This window comes from Bufo gargarizans, chromosome 1 (genome assembly GCF_014858855.1).
Source record: "Bufo gargarizans isolate SCDJY-AF-19 chromosome 1, ASM1485885v1, whole genome shotgun sequence".
Taxonomy (NCBI): domain Eukaryota; kingdom Metazoa; phylum Chordata; class Amphibia; order Anura; family Bufonidae; genus Bufo; species Bufo gargarizans.
The window spans coordinates 101,210,361-101,234,069 of NC_058080.1; the positions used below are offsets into that span (position 1 = coordinate 101,210,361).

Below are 23,709 nucleotides of genomic sequence, written 5' to 3' on the forward strand. Positions count from 1 at the left end.
GTCACCTTGTCCGGCAAAAAATGTGACAAGGAAAAAATGAAAAAAAGTTAAATAATAATATGGCTTGGTCAATGAGAATTCTGGTTAAATAAAATGATCCCCTAACCACAAGAGAGGGGGAAAACTTTCTCTAACCGGAATACCCCTTTAAGGCCCAAAAAAGGCTAGTCACTAAGGGGTTAAATCATTGCATCTTCTTATTAATTGCAGACGCAAGACAACCATTTATTACAAAACTATCTTTATAGCATAATGCATGAGAACAGTAAGATAACAAATATGCAACCTATTAAACTGTGTTCTTTGTCTGGATTATGTGACTAGCTGGCTGACATTCTCTCTGGATCGGTTTGCCAGGTGAGATTCAATTATTTCTGCAAATAAATCCCGTTTCAGAAGCTTGTATGCAAGGGGCAGAAGTTGGCCCGTAACTTTGTGGAAGTACTGAAAAATAAAATATTAAAGTCACATTGTGGTAATATCTTAGCAACAGCTGATAACATTGCTTTGTGCTACAGAGAAAACAACACCCCATTGTTGGATCCTTATCTACAGTAATACATGAGCAGTACTGCAGATAAGGAGTCCAGATCGCCAATTTGTTTTTATTACTGCCCCTGTTTCCCCTCTGTCAGCGCTCAGAGCCGCACTGAAATGCATTGCCAGGAGTGGCGTGCCTGCGCACACAAGTCCTCTCCATTATGTTAGAACAGCACAGCAGCCCGAACTGCGTATCTCGGTGAAGCTTTGAGTGCCGACGGGGGACAGTAGGAAAATAAAAAATGGTGATCTGGACTTCTTATCTGCAGTACTGCTCATGGATTACTGCAAACAATAGTCTAGAATTGGGGTGACTGATCCCCTTAAAGAGCATCTGTGCAGCAGATTTGTACCTTATTTATACTATGACACTGGCTGACCTGTTACATGTGCACTTAGCAGCTGAAGACATCTGTGTTAGGCCGAGTTCACATCAGCGTTCAGCCTTTCCGTTCTCCTGCTCCGTTATAGGAGAAGGAGGACGGAAAGGACGGATTCAGCACATAACGGAGCCTGTGGACCCTATAGACTATAATGGCGTCTGTTAGGTTTACGCTCAGAAGATGATTTTGGAGCGGAGACTAAAGTTGCACATCTTCTGAGCGTAAACCTAACGAACCCCATTATAGCCTATGGGGTCCGTAGGCTCCGTTCCGCTCAGTTATATGCCGAATCCATCCTTTCCGTTCTCCTGTTCCTATAACGGAGCAAGAGAACTGAAAGGCTGAACGCTGATGTGAACTCAGCCCAAGTCCCATTTTCATATGTGCCCGCATTACTGAGAAAAATGATGTTTTAATATACTACTACTACTACTACTACTACTACTACTACTACTACTACTACTAAAAGTTAGGGATATTTGGCTTGTGGGTGAAATTTCACACTAACCTTTACAGGTGAACTTAATGTCACCTTCTCAGCTTTTGAATGCACATTTCCAGTTGTTCAATGTATTAGTCCTTTTTTTTTTTTTGCACAACTGGCTGTTCTTTAACAAGGAGCTTAACGGCAAAATTCACAACAAGTGTTTGATCCATAAATCGCCCAATAAATTTCCAGGTTCAATTAGAATTGGTATTTAAACAGTCCTCCTCATCATGTTGTTCACAATTTGACATCATGAAACCAAGACGACACCTAACATCTCCAGACACATTTAAGGGAGGTGTGAGGCACCCAAGTGTCACACCAGACCATTAGAAACTGTTCACATCAACGTGCTAGGCAACCTGCAAGGGTACATAACCACAGTGGCCTGCACTTATTCCAGACCTGAATCCCCATACAGAGGCTCATAACTGTACCCCAGGCCCTCAATGACCTTAGGGCCGCCCTTCAAGAAGAGTAAGTTGCCGTGCCTCAGCAGACAATAAGTCGACTTGTGAACAGCATGAGACGTCGTTGTCAAACTATAATTGATGCTCAAGGCCACATGACAAATTATTGAGACATTGACATGTTTGTGGTGGTATACCCACCACTGTTGTTGGCTTTTGTTTCAATAAATGGTTTGAGATGAGTAAATCTCCATTGCATGCTTCTAATTTAAACACCCTACTTTCAGGTTATGAACTTTACATTTTCCATAAATTTTACCCGAAAGCCAAATATCCCTAACTTTTTATAAGTACTGTATTTGTCTCAATACTGCTGTCAAAACGATACAAGACGGGATTATTCCTTCCTTCTGGCGATCCTGTGTCTGATTGACAGACTTCTGGAATGCTAGGCCTGCTGGTTAGTAGAATATGGGAGAAATACTGGACAAAACCCTGTGGATGTGGGAAAGTTTTTTTTCTGTATTGATAAAAGGGGACAGTTAAAAACAGAAGTGGTGAAAGGCAGGGAAGGTGCTAAAATAAAGGGGGAGGTCACCATTATTTTTCCATTCTAATCCTTTAGAACATAAAACAAACAACTGGATCCTGTACATCAGTTATACACATCCATTTGAGCCATGGAAATAAATGCTGCATGCAGTACTTTTTCTGCCTAAAAAAACAGATCTCAGACAGAAATGTCTCAAACAGATGCCAAATCTGCATAACTCAGGCACAGGTTCAGTTTTTTTTAACCTGTTCTTCTGACTGATCAGAAGAATGGAAAAATAACAGTGATGTCAGCTCCCCTAACAAAAGACGTTATACTCACTGGGTCAAACTGGTATACCAGTACATTCTCTCTGCAGTGGTGGTTTGAACTGGTAACACTATTTTATTATTATTACAGCATTCTCCCTGCCTTTCATCTGTGAACTTGAACATACTGTAACATTTCTAGGATCAGGCACTCTACCACCCGGAACTGCACTAAAACAGTATTTTAAACTATAATAAACCAATTGAAGAAGAAAGAAGAAAACTGGTAGTAAAAATTGGTCATAGAATTATAGTATTCTGCACCGCATAGTGCTCAGTTGCAGTGTGAGCACTTCTCCTATGTTTCTTAAAAAATACCTTAAAAGATCAAGATAAGACAGAGAGGTAGTTGCAGTTTATATAAGTAGAGTTCAATGGCTCTTTCATAGCAAGTCCCTCAAGGTTAAAAAATCTCACAATTCAGTCTCTTCTATATGTCCAATTCATCCAATAGTTCCACTTGATTAAATAATGTTGTAGCCAAATGTCAGTTCAATAGTATTATATCCAGATATCAATTCATAGGTATCTACCGTGTCCACATGGCAGTTCATAGAATATCATATATCACTACTAGGTGCTGTTCATATTAGTATAGGGTCCATGTACGATTGGATTTATGAATTAGTGATTGTAATCAATAGTCATGGAATCAGTTAATCCCATTTCACAAGCTCAGAAGCCGTCACCACGGTAAAATGTAATAAAATACAACCTAGAGGTACAGTATGTCATCATCTACCATGTGTGAAATATAAAAAGGTTTATACATGAAGAACCATGAACAGTGATTAATAATTATCCAGCTTGTACGTTCATGGACAATGACTTATGACATGGGATTAACTGTTTGACTCCATGACTATTGATTACAATCACTAATTCAGAATCCAATCATACAGGAACCCTATACTATTATGAACAGCACCTATATTTGCTACCATTGGGACATGGTAGATACCTACAAATTGATATCTGGAAATAATACTATTGAACTGACATTTGGATACAACATTATTTAATCAAGTGGAACTATTGGATGAATTGGACAAATATAAGACACTGAATTGTGAGATTTTTTTTTTAACCTTGAGGGACTTGCTATAAAGATCCATTGAACTCTACTTCTATAAACTGCAACTACCTCTCTGTCTTATCTTGATCTTTTAAGGTATTTTTTTAAGAAACATAGGAGAAGTGCGCACACTGCAACTGAGCTCTATGCGGTGCAGAATACTATAATTCTATGACATTTTTACTACCAGTTTTCTTCTCTTTCTCCATTGGTTTATTATATTTGATCTGTATTTATCTGCATAATAAAATACAGTTTTTAGTGCAGTTCCATGTGGTAGAGTGCCTGTTATTACCATTTTTTACAGATTTTCTTTAACTGTGAGGTAGTCTATTAACAAGAGAACCTAGCTGAGAGGGGTGAGCCACTATATATATATTTCTAGGATTAGTGTTCCTTTAAAAAGTCAAAATAACGTGGAGCTTTCTTACTTACATGTGATCCATAACAAAACAGGTCAATTCCCAGCTCATATCCCATACCGTAATCGCACTCATCATTTGCAAACTGGACAAAAGTGATCATTTCCTGAATGGGAGCAAAAGCCTTCATTCGCTTCTCATCATCTGAAGCTTCCACTATGGCTTTACAAATCTTCTTTAGGTTTCCTTAAAAACAAAACAACTTACAAGTAACACATCAGTATCTGATCAGTGGGGAAATCTGACATCCGGGACCCCTACTGATCAGTTGATTTGAGAAGGCAGCAGAACCACAGGTGATACTTCTTCACAGCACTGATCCATATTGAGTAATAAAGTAGTATCACCCGCGGTTCTTCAGCGTGTTCACGAAGACTGGATTAAATGTTTAACCATGTGCATCCGGCAGAATGGTGAACACACAGAACTCACCATGTAAAGCACTTGGCTCATAAAAGGTAAAGCCAGGTCTAAACTGACACAGAGTAAATTCTAGCCAAGATTGATACATCACATGACCCCCTTCCCATTGTAAAAACCTGGGCTGAATTCAATATGGGTTTTAAAATGGCGGGCAAAAACGTTTCCACCACCAAATAATGCAATATCCCTTCTAATTAATACTTCTACACATTGGAAGCCAATTTTCTACAAATGACACTAGCTGAAATGTTGTGTCCAGTCTTTTGCCTCACCCTGTACTACAGGGAATGGAAGAGCAACAAGCAGTCTGAACTTTGGTTAGGCTAAATTCACATGATGTGTGGTGACCTTTCGCCTTAGAAGCTGGACGTGATAAGAACATGAGGAAGAAGCGAGTCCTTTGGAATCTGTTTTCCCATAATGAGATAAGTTACAGAAATAAAACCTCCAATAGAAACAACTTTCCATCCCGGCACCCACCACCTAACTATCACACTATCCAATTCTTATGTATATTGTATTGTCTTCCCGCCTCCTGTCTAAGGCCTCTTGCCCGCGACCGTATGCCCTCCGAGATATACGGTCCGTGAGCGGGCCATATGTCCCGTAGCGGCATTGATCGTGCACATGGGATGCTGTGGACGTCGGGCCGCCCACGGGGCTATTTTCCCACACTTATAAGATCATATGTAGCACACCCTCAGAAGCAGCAGCATAGACTGTAAAATACAGCAATAATAAACAGTGCAGCTATGAATAGTCCTGCGGTGATATAAAAAAAAAAAACTTACTGGAGCCAGCGGCAGCAACCTAGACATCTATGGGACACATGTAACCTAATCACTCATTGAGTCTCTTCTCTCAAGACTGATTTAAAGGGGTTGTGTCACTTCAAGTGGCATTTATCATCTACACAAAGCACTTACTAATGTATTGTGATTGTCCATATTGCCTCCTTTGCTGGGTTATGTAATTTTTTCCATCACATTACACACTGCTCGTTTCCATGGTTATGATCACCCTGTAATCCAGCAGCAGTGACCATGCTTGCACACTATAAGAAAAAGCACCAACCTCTCTGGGGCCAGGACCATGAAAGTGCACATAGGCCTGTGCTTTTTTCTATAGTGTGCAAGCACAGCCACGGCTGCTGGATTGCCGGGTGGTCATACCTATGGAAATGAGCAGCGTATAATATGATGGAAAAATTGATCCAGCCAGCAAAGGAAGCAATATGGGTAATTACAATACATCAGTAAGTGCCTTGTATTATAAAGTGCCTTGTCTACATAATAAATGCAATTTACTGAATCTTTGTATTTCCCTATTTTTTCTTTTGCAAACATGCTTCTAACTTACCATCTGTTTCAGGCAGTTCTCTGTATCCTACATCATTTTTCTTATCTACAGGGACAACCAAGCCTGCACCATGGAATGACTTTGTCACCACCTAATGAAAAGAATAGGTAAAACACAAGTATTTCTTTTAGGCCTCTTGCACACGAACGTTGTACATCCGTTCCGTGCATTGGGCACCGCAATTTGCGGTGCCCAATGCACTGGCAACATCCGTGCGGCGGCCAGGACGGATCGAGACCCATTCAACATGAATGGGTCCGTGATCCGTCCGCACCGCAAAAAATAAATAAAAAATAGAACAAGTTGAGAGGCACGGAAAGAAACTCCACGGAAGCACTCTGTAGTGGAACCCGTGGGGTTCCTATCCGTGCTTCCGTTCCGCATCTCTGTGATTGCGGACCCATTCAAGTGAATGGGTCCACATCCGTGATGCGGAGTGCACACATGCCAGTGTATTGCGGACCCGTCGTATGCGGGCCGCAATATGGCCATGAGCACACAATGTTTGTATGCAAGAGGCCTTACTCATGTATATAGTGCCATCATATTGTACATAGCCATCACTTACTTTGCCCATTGAGGCTCACAATCTAAATTCCAAATGAACCTATCAGTATGTCTTTGGAGTTTGGGAGGAAACCAAAAGTACCCAGGGAAAACACCCCGTAGAGACAGGATGAACATACAAACTCCATGCAGAAGTCTCTGGACAAATTAGAACCCAGGACCCCAGCCCTGCAAGACAACAGTGCTAACCACTGCCAGAAGTACCCCCTTTCTTTAAAACATATCTACATATAATTACATTGCTGTATTCCAAGTAGATCTTCTAAGCTCTTGATGCTAATTTTAATCAAATTGTATGTTCCCCTCTGCTCAGTGATCTCTTTTAACAGTCTGTACACTAACTACCAGACTTCCTGCACCATAAGACCCCCCCCCCCAATAGTGTGAGGAAAATGGCAGTGCATCTTATAAAGCGAATAATAAATGGGCGCTTCCATTACGGAAGCACTCCGCTAGTACACAGTAGGACTGGGAGTGGTGAATACAGCGGTCCTTGTGCTGGCTGTACTCACCGCTCCTGGTCTGCCAGCACTGCGAGCTGGGCTGTGACCTGATGTCTCACAGTGTAAGCATGCACTATGATCTAACATTGTGTTATGTCAGGTCACAGTGGAGAGTAGGGCTGCAGTAAACGATTACTTAAATAATCGAGTATTTTATCGATTATTTTTTACGATTAATTGAGTAATGTAATAAGAAAAACCTTCTTAAAATAACATATTGCTTTATAAAAATGTCCCCCTTTCCCAGTGCCTCCTATGCCATCCACCATGTGTCCCCCCCCCCCAGTGCCATCAGATCAACAGCAGCCCCTCCATGCAATGTCCCCCAGCGCCCTCATGATGGCACTGCCATCAGTCTCTCCATCTAGACTGCCATGATGCCCCCCTTACCCAGTGCCTCCATGCCATCCATTATGTCCCCCACTCCCCCAGATTAGCCCCTCCATGTGCCAAATCACAGGTGTCCCCATTAACTTTATACATGCCAAATCACAGGTGCCATTAATCCCTCTCCCCCCGCCAATAACATTATACATGCCAAATCACAGGTGCCCCCTGTGACGAGCTCAATCTTGCCACATTGCAATGGAGAAGCCTGGTTGCCCGCCTGCTTCCTTTAGACTATGGCCCCATGTTGAAACGCTTGATTTTCCCCTGCAAAGACATGAAAGCCGGGTCATTTGGTACTTGCCGTATGTGAACAGTGATACCACAGATAGCTATGCCATGGAGCCCATTCGGATAACAAAAGACTATGTGAAAGACTTTGGCTCCATGGCGATTCTATTGTATTCATTTAGTCTGAGTGCCATTCACCTAATAATATGCACTCAGACCTGAGCTATGTGGGGATATGTTAAATGTCTGTTTACTGTAATGGTTGTGACATTGTATATTTTAATAGTGATTTCTGTCCTGTTGTCCCCACGTGTACAATGGCGATGTCCCTTTGTCCTGAGAGATAATTGAATTACTCCTCTGTTGTCCCCAGGGCAGAGAGGAGGAAACCAGGATGCACTGTGGGGATGTATTGTGTCTGTGTATCCTGAATTGCTGCCTCTGTCCTTGGAGATAAATTGGATTACTTCCCAATTATCTCCAGGACAGAAGACTCTGTAAAACTGTGTATTCTTCTGCCTGTGATAATTACATTAACCCATTGTGTAAGGTAATTGTGTCACAGGCAGAGGGGAGGATTTTGTGTAGGAGTGTCTGAGTGTATTGTACGTGTTTATTGGTTGTTTTTACAAAACCCTGTGGGTGGTACTAATGTGTAAGAATGTGTATAAGAACAATAAACACACAGCTCTGCCTGTCCACTGCTTTACCCTCAACACAGAGCTTGGTCTCGGTTCTTGGGGGGATTCACTGTATGCTGTTAGAGACTGATTGCTAGGAGTGTAAGCCACTTGGGTGAGTTTCCTATTCGTCTGCTAGCAGCTATTCGTGAGGTTCCGTTCGGGAGTTTGGAACATTCCCTTGCATGCCGTTCGGGAGTTTGGTGTTCTGTAAGTAGCTGTGCCTGTAGCTCTGGAAGGGGAAGATCGCCTAAACGGTTTTAACCCCTTTTATGCCCGGGGTGCCGTTACACCCCCATTAACCCCTCTCCCCCCACCAATAACGTTATACATGCCAAATCACAGATGCCCCCATTTACCCCAGCCCATGCCAAATCACAGGTGCCACCATTACACCCCAATCCACGATGAGTGACGATGAGTGAACGCAAGGTCCTGCCGACAGGAGGCCACGGAGCAGTGAGTGAGAAGCTTCATTTCACTCACGCTATGTGGTCATGTGATTTAAACGAATACTCGATGCAGAAAAACTGCATCGAGGATTTTTTTTGCCTTGATTACATCGATTAAAATTGATGAATCGTTTCAGCTCTAGTGGAGAGAGGAACTGGCGAAAGACTACCAGGGAGCGGTGAGTGCAGAAATAGTGTCCTGGATCCGTGAGTGGCGGAGACATCAGGAGTAGGAGAGGTAAGTTTATTTATTTATTTATTTAATGTTTCATTGCAGGTCTGAAGAGGAATGGGTGCATGATCTGAGGTCTGATGAGAAATTAGGGGTCCGATTTGAGTTTGTTTCTTATTTTCTTCCTCTAAAGCCTAGGTGTGTCTTAAGGTCCAGGAAATACGATATATACCTGTACAGCAGCATACCTGTGCCTACATACTGCAAAAAAAGGAGATTTTTGTATAACTTACCAGTTAAATCTCTTTCTCGCTCTTCCTTGGGGGACACAGACCTTGGGTATAGCTCAGCTCCCTAGGAGGCGTGACACTAAGTAAAACTGTTAAGCCCCTCCTCCATCAGCTATACCCTCAGCCTGGAGATAGAGGCTACCAGTTGCGTGTCCAAGTAGTGAAAGGATAACAACCAATAACGGAAACAACCAGCCAGCAACCCAACGGGGCGCCAGACCATAACCCTGTAACCAAACACAGAAGGGTGGGTGCTGTGTCCCCCAAGGAAGAGCGAGAAAGAGATTTAACTGGTAAGTTATACAAAAATCTCCTTTTCTCGCCCATTTTCCTTGGGGGACACAGACCTTGGGACGTTCAAGAGCAGTCCAAGAAGGGAGGGACCACAAACCCAAGGCGGAACACCACCAGAGCATCAGGAAACCGCTGCCTGCAAAACCAGGCGGCCCAACGCAGCATCCGCTGATGCATGCGTATGCACCCTATAGAACTTTGTGAAAGTGTGCAGAGAGGACCAAGTGGCTGCTTTGCACAACTGTTCAGCCGAGGCCCGATGCCTCTGCGCCCAGGAAGCTCCGACTGCTCTGGTGGAATGAGCAGTGACGCCAAAAGGCGGAGGTCTGCCCTTGGCTCGATAAGCCTCAGACACCGCCAGTTTAATGAAACGGGCAATAGCCACCTTGGAGACCGCCAACCCTTTGCTCGAACCCTCCGGAACCACAAACAGGGAGTCCGTGCGCCGAAAGGACCCGGTGACCTCCAAGTAAATCCTCAACGCCCTGACCACATCCAGACGGTGCAGTTCCCGTTCTCTGGGGTGGGAAGGAGAGGGACAGAGCGACGGAAGGACGATGTCCTCATTGATGTGAAAGGCGGAGACCACCTTCGGCAGGAAAGTCGGGACAGGCCGAAGCACAACCTTATCCTGGTGGAAGATCAGGAAAGGTTCGGAGCAAGAAAGAGCCGCTAACTCCGACACCCGTCGGAGAGACGTGACGGCCACAAGAAAGATGACCTTGCAGGACAGAAGGCGAAGGGAGACCTCCCGTAAAGGCTCGAAGGGGGCTGATTGGAGCGCCGAGAGCACCACATTCAGGTCCCAGGAAGGAACTGGAGGGCGGTACGGCGGAACAGAGTGAGCCACCCCTTGTAAAAAGGTCTTAATTGGCCCTAGAGGGGCCAGGGGACGCTGGAGAAGAATAGACAGCGCCGAAATCTGACCCTTCAGAGAACTGAGGCACAGCCCCAGGTCCAGACCCGACTGGAGGAAGGACAGGATTGTGGGAAGAGAAAACCAGAGAGGTGGGATGCTCCGGGACTCACAGAACCCCAGATAGGACCTCCAAACCCGATAGTAGATCCTAGAGGATACGGGCTTACGAGCCCGGATCATGGTGCGGACTACGTCCGCGGAGAAACCCCGTTGCGTTAAGACGGCGGTCTCAATAGCCACGCCGTCAAACGTAGCGAGCCTAAATGCTCGTGGAAGATCGGTCCCTGAGAGAGAAGGTCTTCCCTGGAGGGCAGTGGCCACGGTGCGTCTGCCAACAGCAACATTAGGTCGGCGTACCAAGACCGGCGGGGCCAATCCGGGGCGATTAGAATCGCGGGGACGCCCTCTGCCGCGATCCTCCGAAGAACCCGTGGCAGGAGGGGAAAAGGAGGAAAGACGTACAGAAGGGAGAATTCGCGCCATGGAAGGACGAGCGCGTCGGCGCCGTATGCCTTCGGGTCCCGTGCCCTGGCCAGGTATAGGGGGACCTTGTGGTTGAATTTGGAGGCCATGAGGTCCACGTCGGGGCGACCCCAGCGAAGACAAAGGGCTTCGAACACCTCTGGGTGCAGGGACCATTCTCCCGGGTCGATGGTGGACCGGCTGAGGAAATCCGCCGCCCAGTTGTCCACCCCCGGGATGTAAATCGCAGATAAGGCCGGCACGTGCGTCTCCGCCCAGAGGAGAATGAGGGTCACCTCTTGCATCGCTGCAGCGCTGCGAGTGCCTCCCTGATGGTTTATGTATGCCACAGCCGTGGCATTGTCCGATTGGATCCGAACAGGGTGGCCCCTCAGCAGATGGGTCCAGTGTCTGAGGGACAGAAGAATCGCCCTCAGTTCCAGAATATTGATTGGAAGTCTGGACTCCGATAGAGACCAAACGCCCTGGACGGACCGGGGAGGGAAAACCCCCCCCCCCACCCCCGTAAGCTGGCATCTGTGGTAATCACCAGCCAGTTCAGTGGAAGGAAGGACTTCCCCCTTAGAGGGATATGCAACCACCAGCCGAGGGAAGCTCGAGCCAGGGGAGGCAGAAGAAAGGTCCTGTCCAGACTCCTCAGTGATTTGTCCCAGGCCGACAGAATTGCCCTCTGAAAGGTGCGGAAATCCGGAATTGTGCGAACGGCACCGCTTCGAAACAGGCAACCATCTTTCCCAACAACCGCATGCTGGATCTGAGGGAAGGGCGGTGATGACGGAGGAGACTGCGAACCGACCCGCGAAGGGCCAGACGCTTGTCCGACGGAAGGCGGACCTCCGCCAACTCTGTATCCAGGAGCATCCCCAGGAAGATCAGCCGTCTGGAGGGGGTAAGGGAAGATTTGGGGTGGTTGATAATCCAACCGAACCGCGTCAGGGTCTCCAGAGTGAGTTCCACACTGCGGGATGTCTGAGAGAAGGAGGGTGCCTTGACCAGGATGTCGTCCAAGTATGGGAGAAGAAAAACACTTCTTGAACGTAGAAGGGCCAAGACAGGGGCCAGGACCTTGGTGAACACTCGAGGAGCAGTCGCCAGACCAAAGGGAAGGGCGACGAATTGGAAGTGATCGTCCCCCACCGCAAAGCGCAGGAAGCGGTGATGACATGGAGCAACCGGAACGTGGAGGTATGCATCCTGAATGTCGATTGAGGCCATGAAATCCCCTCTTTCCAGGGAGGCCACTGCGGACCTGAGAGACTCCATCCGGAATCTCTGCAGTCGGAGAAAACGGTTCAGGCGTTTTAGGTCCAAGATCGGACGCACTGAGCCTTCCTTCTTGGGAACCACAAAGAGGTTCGAGTAGAACCCCCTGAACCTTTCCGTCGGAGGCACGGGGGCGACGACACCCTTGTCCATTAGAGAGTGAATGGCCGCGAAGAAGGCGGCCACTCGTACGGGATCTCGCGGAGGACGGGATCGGAAGAAACGGTCTGGCGGAATGGACGCAAATTCGATTTTGTATCCGCAAGATACAATCTCGAGCGCCCATGCGTCTGAGATGTGGGCCCGCCATACGTTCCTGAATAGGAGAAGGCGGCCCCCCACCCGGGTGGGTGGGGGCGCACCTTCAGGCAGAGGGCTGCTGGCCTGTGGGAGCCCGTGCAGGCTGGGACTTGCGCCAGGTAGGTTGCGTCCGAAAAAACGGCTTCTTGCGTCTATCCTGGGCTGGGCCAGAGGAAGAAGAACTGGCCGCGGGTCTAGACCCGGTGGGCTTGCGAAAGGACCGAAAACGGGACGAACCAGCGCGACCACGGGGGGCGCCCATTGGCCTGGACTGGGGGAGGTGAGTACTCTTCCCACCCGTGGCCTCTGATATAAGTTCGTCCAGACGGGTTCCGAACAGGCGGGAACCCGTGAATGGTAGGCCGGCCAAAGAGCGTTTGGAAGCGGCGTCCGCCGCCCAAACCTTCAGCCAGAGTTCTTTCCTGACAGAAACTGCCAGGGCAGAGGAACGGGCAATGAGGGCACCCGCATCAAGGGAGGCCTCACAGACGAATTTTCCGGCCTGAACAATTAGTTGGGCTAAGGAACGGAGGTCCTGAACAGGGACGTCCGACCCTAACTCCCGTTCCAGTTGCAACCCCATTCAGAGACCGCTTTGCCAACCCAGGCGGAGGCAAAGACCGGTCTAAGGGCCGAACCAGAGGCAGTAAATATGGCCTTGGAGAGGGATTCCGTACGACGGTCCTCAACAGACTGGAGGGAAGATCCGTCCTGTACAGGAATAGTAGTGCTTTTGGACAGGCGAGCCACGGGAGGATCAACCTTAGGCGGGGATGTCCACGTGGTCACAGAATCCGCTGGAAAGGGATAACAAATGTCCAGCTTTTTGGGTGTAATAAAGCGGACGTTAGGCCGAGTCCAAGCCTTGGATACCACAGAAGAAAAATCAGCGTGTATGGGAAAAACCTTGGAGGCCTGTTTGGGGCGGAGAAAGGACACGCCGGCCTGTTCAGAGCTGGGGGGGTCATCGTGTAGCTGAAAGGTATCACGGATGCTAGTGACAAGATGCCCCACCGCGGACGCCAATTTGGACGGAAGCTCTGAGTCCATGTCCACGTCCGAATCCGCCAGTTCTCCCTCAGAAAGCGTATCCCTTTGAGAGGATAGACTTGACTGAGCTCGCACGCATGGCGGAGAGAGCGAAGCATCTGGAGAAGATGTGCGCTCAACCCTTGAACGTTTCTGAGTATGCCGGGCCCTGGAAGATTCGCTGGGAGGCAGGGAACCAGTGGGGGCGGCAGAAACGGTAGTCCCAGCGGGTGCGACAGGGATTGTGGCAGCCTGCGGGAGAGGCGGTCTATCCACGAGACGGCCCACTACGTGTGTAAGGCTTTCCACCGCCTGAGACAGAGACCTAGCCCAGTCAGGGGGTTCAGAGGCACCGGGGGGCGCAGCGGGAAGCGGGCCCTGCACCGGGGCCTGACATGCAAGGCAATGCGGCTCAGATTGCCCACGCGGAAAAAGTTCCTTACAGGCGGTACAGGCATGGTACCAGGGTTTGGGGGCACCTGTGGGATCTGACATGCTGAAGTGTGGTTGTACTCTAATATAGAGACCACAAAGGGTTATAGCAGCTATGACCAGGAGGGTTAGGAGAGGGTTAACTGTCCTACCAGTGCCTCAGAAGAACGTCAGGAGATGGCCCAGATCAGCAGCAGCAGAGAAGCAGTGAACAGCAGTGAGCAGCAGAGAGCGCCCACAGAAGCCGAGCGATGTACACAGGAGGTTAGAGTCCCCCACCGTGTCCCAGCTTCCTGTCAGGAGTGAGGAAGCGCGGGAAACCTCAGCAGAAAGCGCGGGGAACAAGCTCCGCCCCCTCCAGCGCTTGAAATGTCTCCTGTGAAGGAGAACGTAGCTCCGCCCCCAAAATGACGCGCGGAAGCCCCGCCCCCTGCCGGGACCGCTAAGCCCCGCCCCCTGCCGGGACCGCTAAGCCCCGCCCCCCGTTCTCGGCGGGAAGGGGGAGAGAGAGAAGAGAAAAATGGAGTCAGCCCCGAATGAGGGGGAGGGGGGGGGGGAGAAAGATAGCAGCGTGGGGGGGAAAAGCGTGGGGGTGCTGAGGATGCGGCTGTGCTGCATTGTCCTGCAGATGAGCGCTCAGAATGAGCGACCACGGGTGCCCCCCTTACCCAGAGGGGTAGATGCTGCAGATAGGGACGGGGTATGGGCTGGAATAGCCATCTCACCGTGCGACGTCTTCACCCTCAGTCCTTTCCAGCAGGGTCGCCCCTTCAGCCACTAGCACCGCAGTGGCAGGAAGCTGGAAGAGGGGCTTGGCGTGCGGGCGACCCCCTAGCTGGCGGGATGTAGGGGAGCCATTGCTGCCCAGATCCTCCTATTGCTTCTGTGGGGGAGGCAGCAGTGCAGATAAGTTGGCACTGGCGCAGCTCAACCCCGGGAGAGCAGAGAGGTCAAATGCGTCTCTGGTATCCCTAGGAAAAAATAAAATAACAAAATTAGAAGAAAAAGTAAAAATAACAAGGAGAAAACAGCCCTGCAGTAGCAGGGAGTGTCTTGCCTCCTTGGACACTAAGCTAAAACTGGTAGCCTCTATCTCCAGGCTGAGGGTATAGCTGATGGAGGAGGGGCTTAACAGTTTTACTTAGTGTCACGCCTCCTAGGGAGCTGAGCTATACCCAAGGTCTGTGTCCCCCAAGGAAAATGGGCGAGAAATATTGTTTGGTATAAGCAAGTCTATTGTAATTAAAGGGGATGTCTGAGATTTTGGACCCCCACCGATCTGATGACCTATCCTTAGGATAGGCCATCAATATCAAAATCTCAGACAACCCCTTTTAACTGGGCTGATCCTAAAGGCCAAAGGAAAAAAGGTTTAAAAGGGGTTATGTCATGATTCTATGGGGCTGAGCTGCGCCTAGACCAGTGATGGTGAACCTTTTAGAGACCGAGTGCCCAAACTGCAACTAAATACCCACTTATTTATCGCAAAGTGCCAACACAGCAATTTAACCTGAATACCAATATAGTATATCTTCCATGTACTTTATCATTTAGCTATAATAGCTTAATACCCTACATTCAGTGCGCTGCCTGTGCTGTTCATAGTGCGTCCTGTGCTGATGAATGGCAGGAAAAGTCTAAAGCATATTAGTATGCCATAGACTTTTTCCAAGGCGCGGGTGCCCACAGAGAGGGCTCTGAGTGCCGCCTCTGGCACCCGTGCCGTAGGTTCGCCATCACTGGCCTAGACCATGTGACCGATGAAAGTGGCTGGCCTAGGAAAAGCTGAGAGAAGACCGCTGCCTTCTCAAACAGCTGATCAGCAGGGGTCCCGGGTGTCGAACCTTAAAGGGGTTCTGCACTTTCATTTAACTGATGATCTATCCTCTGGATAAATCATCAGCTTCTGATCGGCGTGGGTTCGACACCCGGGAACCCGCCGATCAGCTGTTTGAGAAGGCAGCGCCGCGGCCTTCTCACCGTTTACCGCCGGCCCACTGACGTCACGACTAGTATCAACTAGTGTGGGCGCGATTAAGCTCTGTTCACTTGAATGGAGCCTAGCCCCACCCACGCTAGTTGATACTAGTCGTGACGTCAGTGAGCCAGCGGTAAACAGTGAGAAGGCCGCCTTCTCAAACAGCTGATCGGCGGGAGTCCCGGGTGTCGGACCTCCGCTAATCATCAGTGAAATGAAAATGCAGAACCCCTTTAACCGCTCAGATGCTGATTACTTATCCTGAGGATAGGTCATCAGTATTAAAATGTCGGGCAACCCTTTTAAAGTGACGGAAGAACTTATGTCTAAAAGGGCGTCCAAAGGTGAATTTACTAATGAAGACATTGTAATATACAAAAGACCAAAGATTAAGAATCTGGTGGCTACGTGTTAATGAACTTCAATACCATGAACACAATTTAAGCTGTTCCAATATATGTGTAGGTAACTTCTCATCACGGTACAGCCAGGAAAAATATACCACTTTATTGAAAATAGAAAGGAAACTAATATTTTCTGAAATGATCTCTGCCCCCCAAATTCTCTATACTATCTCATACAAAATGCAGGTTCCAGATAGAGGTCAGCATAGGTTGCCTGGGTATACATACAGCATGACATTTCCAGCGACTTCCCTCTTCTATGTAGTTCTAACTTTTAAATGTGTATATAGCAAGTAGGCTGATGTTTCAGTGAGTTCTGCAGCCATGCCGTCTGGTCCAACGCTGAAATCTCCATTACTTGTAATCTGAAAATGGAATAAAGCCGAATCCCAAAACGACTTCCTCCTCCTCCATCCGATATGCTATGCTTCAGATATGTGATCTGATCACACACATATACGGAGGTAGCCTCAAGTGAAGCCAGGGCCCGGTCGTCCGTGCGGGCTTTAACCCTTCCTTACTCCGCTCCCCTCCCTGCATGACCACTAGCAGTAAGGTCCGGACCTCAGCAGCGCGGACGGACATTGTCTGTGGGACGTGGCCATTAACCCCCTATGTGCCGTGATGGGTAGTGGAGGGATGCCCTCAGAAGTCCTGGGCACAAAAATTGGAGCCCGGTGTCTGCCAAAGAGAGTGAGGGCGAGGGAAGAGGGGAGCCTGGTGTCTGGCCTAAGAGAGAGAGGAAGAGGGAGCCTGGTACTTGTCCAAAGAGGGAGCCTGGTACTTGTCCAAAGAGGGAGGGAGGCAGGGAGAGGGTTAAACCTACTTAGGCTACTTTCACACTAGCGTTCATAGGTCCGTTCGTGAGCTCCGTTTGAAGGAGCTCACGAGTGGACCCGAACGCCTCCGTCCAGCCCTGAGGCAGTCTGAATGGAGCGGATCCGCTCAGACTGCATCAGTCTGGCGGCGTTCAGCCTCCGCTCCGCTCGCCTCCGCACGGACAGGCGGACAGCTGAACGCTGCTTGCAGCGTTCAGCTGTCCGCCTGGCCGTGCGGAGGCGAGCGGATCCGTTCAGACTTACAATGTAAGTCAATGGGAACGGATCCGCTTGAAGATGTCACCATATGGCTCAATCTTCAAGCGGATCCGTCCCCCATTGACTTTACATTGAAAGTCTGAACGGATCCGCTCAGGCTACTTTCACACTTAGAATTTTTCCTAAGTTATTAATGCAGACGGATCCGTACTGAACGGAGCCTCCGTCTGCATTAATATGATCGGATCCGTTCAGAACGGATCCGATCGAACGCTAGTGTGAAAGTAGCCTTACCTAGTCCCGTGTACTCACCCCATCTTCCTCCTCTTCTCTTCACCCTCCCTAAGTGGACAGGCAAGGTCACCTTTTCCAGCAGGGTCAAAACGCAAGAAAAACTATACATATAAGGTATAACCGGATTCGTACTGACATGTACAGTACAGAGCAAAAGTTTGGACACACCTTCTCATTCAAAGAGTTTTCTTTATTTTCATGACTATGAAAATCGTAGATTCACACTGAAGGCATGAAAACTATGAATTAACACATGTGGAATTATATACATAACAAAAAAGTGTGAAACAACTGAAAATATGTCATATTCTAGGTTCTTCAAAGTAGCCACCTTTTGCTTTGATTACTGCTTTGCACACTCTTGGCATTCTCTTGATGAGCTTCAAGAGGTAGTCACCTGAAATGGTTTTCACTTCACAGGTGTGCCCTGTCAGGTTTAAAGGGCTTCTGTCACCCCACTAAAGTGATTTTTTTTTTTTGGGCTAGTGAAATTAGTTATATTGCGATATATGACAATATAATTGTGTTACTTACTTTGATCCAGCAGTTTCTGCAAAAAACGAAGTTTTATAATATGTAAATTCGGTCTCTACCAGCAAGTAGGGCGGCTACTTGCTAGTAGCTGCTGCAGAAATCCGCCCCCTCGTCGTGTTGATTGACAGGGCCAGCCGGGATCTCCTCCTCCGGCCAGCCATTTCGGCATTTCAAAAATCGCGCGCCTGTGTTGATTCGGCGCAGGCGCTCTGAGATGAGGAGGCTCGTCTCCTCAGCACTCCCTCAGTGCGCCTGCGCCGATGACGTCTTCTATTTCGGTGATGTCATCGGCGCAGGCGCACTGAGGGAGTTCTGAGGAGACGAGCCTCCTCATCTCAGAGCGCCTGCGCCGAATCAACACAGGCGCGCGATTTTTGAAATGCCGACAGGGCTGGCCGGAGGAGGAGATCCCGGCTGGCCCTGTCAATCAACACGACGAGGGGGCGGATTTCTGCAGCAGCTACCAGCAAGTAGCCGCCCTACTTGCTGGTAGAGACCGAATTTACATATATTAAAACTTCGTTTTTTGCAGAAACTGCTGGATCAAAGTAAGTAACACAATTATATTGTCATATATCGCAATATAACTAATTTCACTAGCCCAAAAAAAAAAAAAAAACTTTAGTGGGGTGACAGAAGCCCTTTAATAAGTGGGATTTCTTGCCTTATAAATGGGGTTAGGACCATCAGTTCCGTTGTGGAGAAGTCAGGTGGATACACAGCTGATAGTCCTACTGAATAGACTATTAGAATTTGTATTATGGCAAGAAAAAAGCAGCTAAGTAAAGAAAAATGAGTGGCCATCATTACTTTAAGAAATGAAGGTCAGTCAGTCCGAAAAAAAATGGGAAAACTTTTAAAGTGTCCCCAAGTGCTGTCACAAAAACCATCAAGCGCTACAAAGAAACTGGCTCACATGCGGACCGCCCAAGGAATAGAAGACCAAGAGTCACCTCTGCTGCGGAGGATAAGTTCATCCGAGTCACCAGCCTCAGAAATCGCAGGTTAACAGCAGCTCAGATTAGAGAACAGGTCAATGTCACACAGAGTTCTAGCAGCAGACACATCTCTAGAACAACTGTTAAAGGGGTTGTCCGGGTTCAGAGCTGAACCCGGACATACCCTTATTTTCACCCCGGCAGCCCCCCTGAGCCTAGCATCGGAGCATCTCATGCTCCGATGCGCTCCCGTGCCCTGCGCTAGATCGCGCAGGGCACGGGCTCTTTTGTTTTCAATAACACACTGCCGGGCGGTAACTTCCGCCCGGCAGTGTGTTCGGTGACGTCACCGGCTCTGAGGGGCGGGCTTTAGCTCTGCCATAGCCGTTTTACTGGCTAGGGCAGAGCTAAATCCCGCCCATCAGTGCCGGTGACGTCACCGGGGTTCCTGTCAGCCCCATGGAGAGCCCCGGTACGTCACCGGAAATTTGAAAAATGCCTTTGCCCTGTGCAATTTAGCGCAGGGCAAACGAGAGCATTGGTGCATGAAGTGCTCCGATGCTCATGTCAGGGGGGCTGCCTGGGTGAAAATTGAGGGCTGTCCAGGTTCAGCTCTGAACCTGGACAACCCCTTTAAGAGGAGACTGTGTGAATCAGGCCTTCATGGTAGAATATCTGCTAGGAAACCACTGCTAAGGACAGGCAACAAGCAGAAGAGACTTGTTTGGACTAAAGAACACAAGGAATGGACATTAGACCAGTGGAAATCTGTGCTTTGGTCTGACGAGTCCAAATTTGAGATCTTTGGCTCCAACCACCGTGTGTTTGTGCGATGCAGAAAAGGTGAACGGATGGACTCTACATGCCTGGTTCCCACCGTGAAGCATGGAGGAGGTGGTGTGATGGTGTGGGGGTGCTTTGCTGGTGACACTGTTGGGGATTTATTCAAAATTGAAGGCATACTGAACCAGCATGGCTACCACAGCATCTTGCAGCAGCATGCTATTCCATCCGGTTTGCGTTTAGTTGGACCATAATTTATTTTTTAACAGGACAATGACCCCAAACACACCTCTGGGCTGTTTAAGGGCTATTTGACCATGAAAGAGAGTGATGGGGTGCTGCGCCAGATGACCTGGCCTCCACAGTCACCGGACCTGAACCCAATCCAGATGGTTTGGGGTGAGCTGGACCGCAGAGTGAAGGCAAAAGGGCCAAAAAGTGCTAAGCATCTCTGGGAACTCCTTCAAGACTGTTGAAAGACCATTTCAGGTAACTACCTCTTGAAGCTCATTTAAGAGAATGCCAAGAGTGTGCAAAGCAGTAATCAAAGCAAAAGGTGGCTACTTTGAAGAACCTAGAATATGACATATTTTCAGTTGTTTCACACTTTTTTGTTATGTATATAATTCCACATGTGTTAATTCATAGTTTTCATGCCTTCAGTGTGAATCTACAATTTTTATAGTCATGAAAATAAAGAAAACTCTTTGAATGAGAAGTATCAAATCGATATGTATCAAATCGATTTTTTGACACAATAAAAGCACACAGAGCTATGGGGACTGGGTATTGCGGACGTGCTAGCGGTCATCTAGCACCCCATGTCCTCAGCTATATACACAAAATCCCGGTGACAGGTTCCCTTTAAGTGGTAGTCACTATAAACAAGACTAATCACAGACAGCCACATAAAAAAATATCACTTTGCTATTAGCTTTATGGTGGATTTACACTGCCCAATTGTTTGACAGATTATCAGAAACAAATGTTACTATGAATGCTCGTTCCGAATAATATTTCCCGGTAAAGTTGCAGCAGATCACCCGATGAACAAGCAAAATGGTCATTTATCAGACACCTCTATCATCATTGCTGGGCAGCAGATTGTGCTGTATGATCAGTGATCTGCTGCCCAGACACAATGCAGCTGTAGGAGGACGAGCAAAGGCAGTAGCCATTACTCATCTTCATACAGTAGAGGAGATTGCTGCATGTAAATGTAGAACTTCATCTCCACTGATGAGCAGCAATCATCAGGAAGGAACAGTCCCTTCCCAATAATGGTCTGCTCCATCGGGCCACCTAAATGTCACAGCAATTCACTTCTAAGCTCTTATGGGTCAAATAAGAAAAACTGGTGCACTTAGGATCATGGAGTAGTTGCAACACGTGGATCAAACAGCATGATGCATGTCAATCTGGGATCTCCTAAATTATGTGAAAGTCTAGCCATGGTCTATATAGCGAAGTCAAAATATGCCGGATTTGTGAATCGACATTGTGAATATCTGTGACCTTAAACCATTTCTAAGGCTTCCTAATGGGGGGCTGTACAGGGAAGAATGAAACATAGAAGACTAACTTTCTTGTATCTGCGTTTCATGGACGCTGTTTTCTGTTCCAGCGAGTACCCAAGATTGTCTGCTGCTGCCGTTAGCTTCTCCACCAAGTCTTTCACAACGTTCACTGTCTTTTTGTCAGAAATGTCCTTCAGCTTCTTTACTGCAAACTGTCTGAAGAAAAAAGGTGGCGAGAGGTAATAAATTCGGCAGCACAGCTTATGCAGACATACTCAAAGGCTATATAGCTTTGGGACATTGCCTAGCTGTGAGAATCATACTTTCACTTTGTGCTCACCTAATAACCCTTAGGGCTCATGCACGGGACCGTAACCTGTTTTGCGGTCCGCAAAACACGGATACCGGCCATGTATGTACCGCATTTTGTGGAATGGAAAGTCTGGCCCATAACTGAACAGTCCTATCCTTGTCCATAATGCGGACAAGAATAGGACGTTGTATATTTTTGCAGATGCCGTGTAACAGAAATACAGATTGAAGTGAATGGATCCGCAACTGACCCACAAAAACTAAGTTAGTGTGCATGAGCTCTTATCTCTAAATTACCAATTGCTTAAAAACTTAAGCCACATTCTTATCAGTAAGATAAGAATTGAGATATAATAAAGAGTTTAAGGTCAGATATAAAGGAAGACAGTAAAAACATAGCATGCTACTACAGAATCTCAAGGCTGTACAAAGAAAGGGGCTCAACATTTTTAATAAAGACCAAATGAAAAAATGATTTTAGCACAAAATGAGTACAATGCAGTAATAAAAAAAAAATATTGACCACAAAAGGTGTTCATAGCCTTTAAGTAGAACTAGGAGTGGGTGATATAAACAATATAAATCTGGGCAACAATATAGATTTTGTCTATATTGCGCTATCGCGATAGATGACCACGGAGCGGTAGTGAATTGAAGAACCTTCTCTCTCACTCACCGCTCCGTAGCCTCCTGACTCTGCACCGTGCTGCACTGGCCAGGGCCTTGCGTGCACACATCATCAGCGCACTGGCTGACGCTGTGTGTGACGTCAGGTCCCTCCCAGTGCATGCTGGGAAGAAGACACTGTCAGTCTCCTGCAGACTCCATCAGCCAGCTGCGCACCCTGCAGGAAAGGCAAGTATATTAGTAGGGGCCGTATCTACCCAGGAGGGGGGTTTAGGGGGTAGGTGGCGGTTGGGTTGGAGGATGGCAATGGCATGGGGCTGATGGCAAAGTTTTCTTGAAAAGTTTTGTAATTTGTATACACACAGAAGAAAATAATATATCGTGATATATATCATTATTGCACATAGTTCAAATTTAGGCCATATCACCCAGCCCTAAGTAGAACCCTCCATCTTCTATTATCAGTCATTTCCTGTATTTTCACTTTCTACATCCTGCCTTCCAAATGCCAAAACTTAATTTTTTTCGGTCACATAGCCACATGAGGGCTTGTATTTTATAGGACAAGTTGTAGTTTCTAATGGCATCAATTAATACAGGGCTTGACAAATCCCAGTCGCCAGGTCGCCATGGCGACTAGGAATTTAGTCCTGGCGCTTGGGTATTTGTCAGCCCGTTTTCAAAGGTGCCCGGGCGATGGGTGCGGAGCGCCGTTCTGTCCGGAGGCAGCACAGGAGTGGAGATGAGCGGAGAGCTGTGTGACGGTGCCTTAGGTTCCCTATACCCGGCTGCTCTTTGGACACGCTCCCTGCCCATGGCTGAGCGTACGCCGCGGAAGTCCACTGTGACAGACGTGGCGGCGCTCAGTTCGAGCTGGTGGCGGTCCCGGGGTGTGATGAGGAATGCAAAGTCTGGCCTGGCAGCACGTTAAGCAGCTGCTGAGTCTGAGGGGCCGGAGGCCTGACCTGCTGTGCGGGGCCATAGCGCTGACCTGCGCCCTCATCGTGGCTCTCAGGTTCACCTGCAGGTAACTACACGCCTCCAGTGCAAATTACTACTACTACTCTCATCCAAGTGAGGCAGGAGCCTGAGGTGTCAGCACATGTACACTGTATGTCATAGTCCTATATACTGTACATATATCATGGTCCTGTATGCTGCATATGTAACATAGTATACAGCACGTACACTAAATGTCAGTCCTATATACTGTACATATATCATGGTCCTGTATACTGCATATACCATACTATACAGCACATGTACACTGCATATGTAACATGGTATACAGCATTACTAAAATGTACGGTAATCTTTCAGTTG

General features: G+C 47.8%; 1 protein-coding gene across 2 annotated transcripts in view; it reads right to left on the reverse strand.

Moving 5' to 3' along the window:
• Positions 1 to 204: 204 nt before the first annotated feature.
• Positions 205 to 23,709, reverse strand: part of LOC122940447 (histone PARylation factor 1) — a 42,789-nt gene continuing 19,284 nt past the window's right edge. For both annotated transcript variants that reach the window (XM_044297130.1, XM_044297127.1), the window contains exons 5-8: positions 21,513 to 21,663; positions 5,961 to 6,051; positions 4,192 to 4,364; positions 205 to 444 (exon numbers count right to left, since the gene is read on the reverse strand). In XM_044297130.1, the coding sequence (XP_044153065.1) occupies positions 313 to 444; positions 4,192 to 4,364; positions 5,961 to 6,051; positions 21,513 to 21,663 (547 nt within the window). In that variant the 3' untranslated portion in view covers positions 205 to 312. The remainder of the gene's footprint in view (positions 445 to 4,191; positions 4,365 to 5,960; positions 6,052 to 21,512; positions 21,664 to 23,709) is intronic.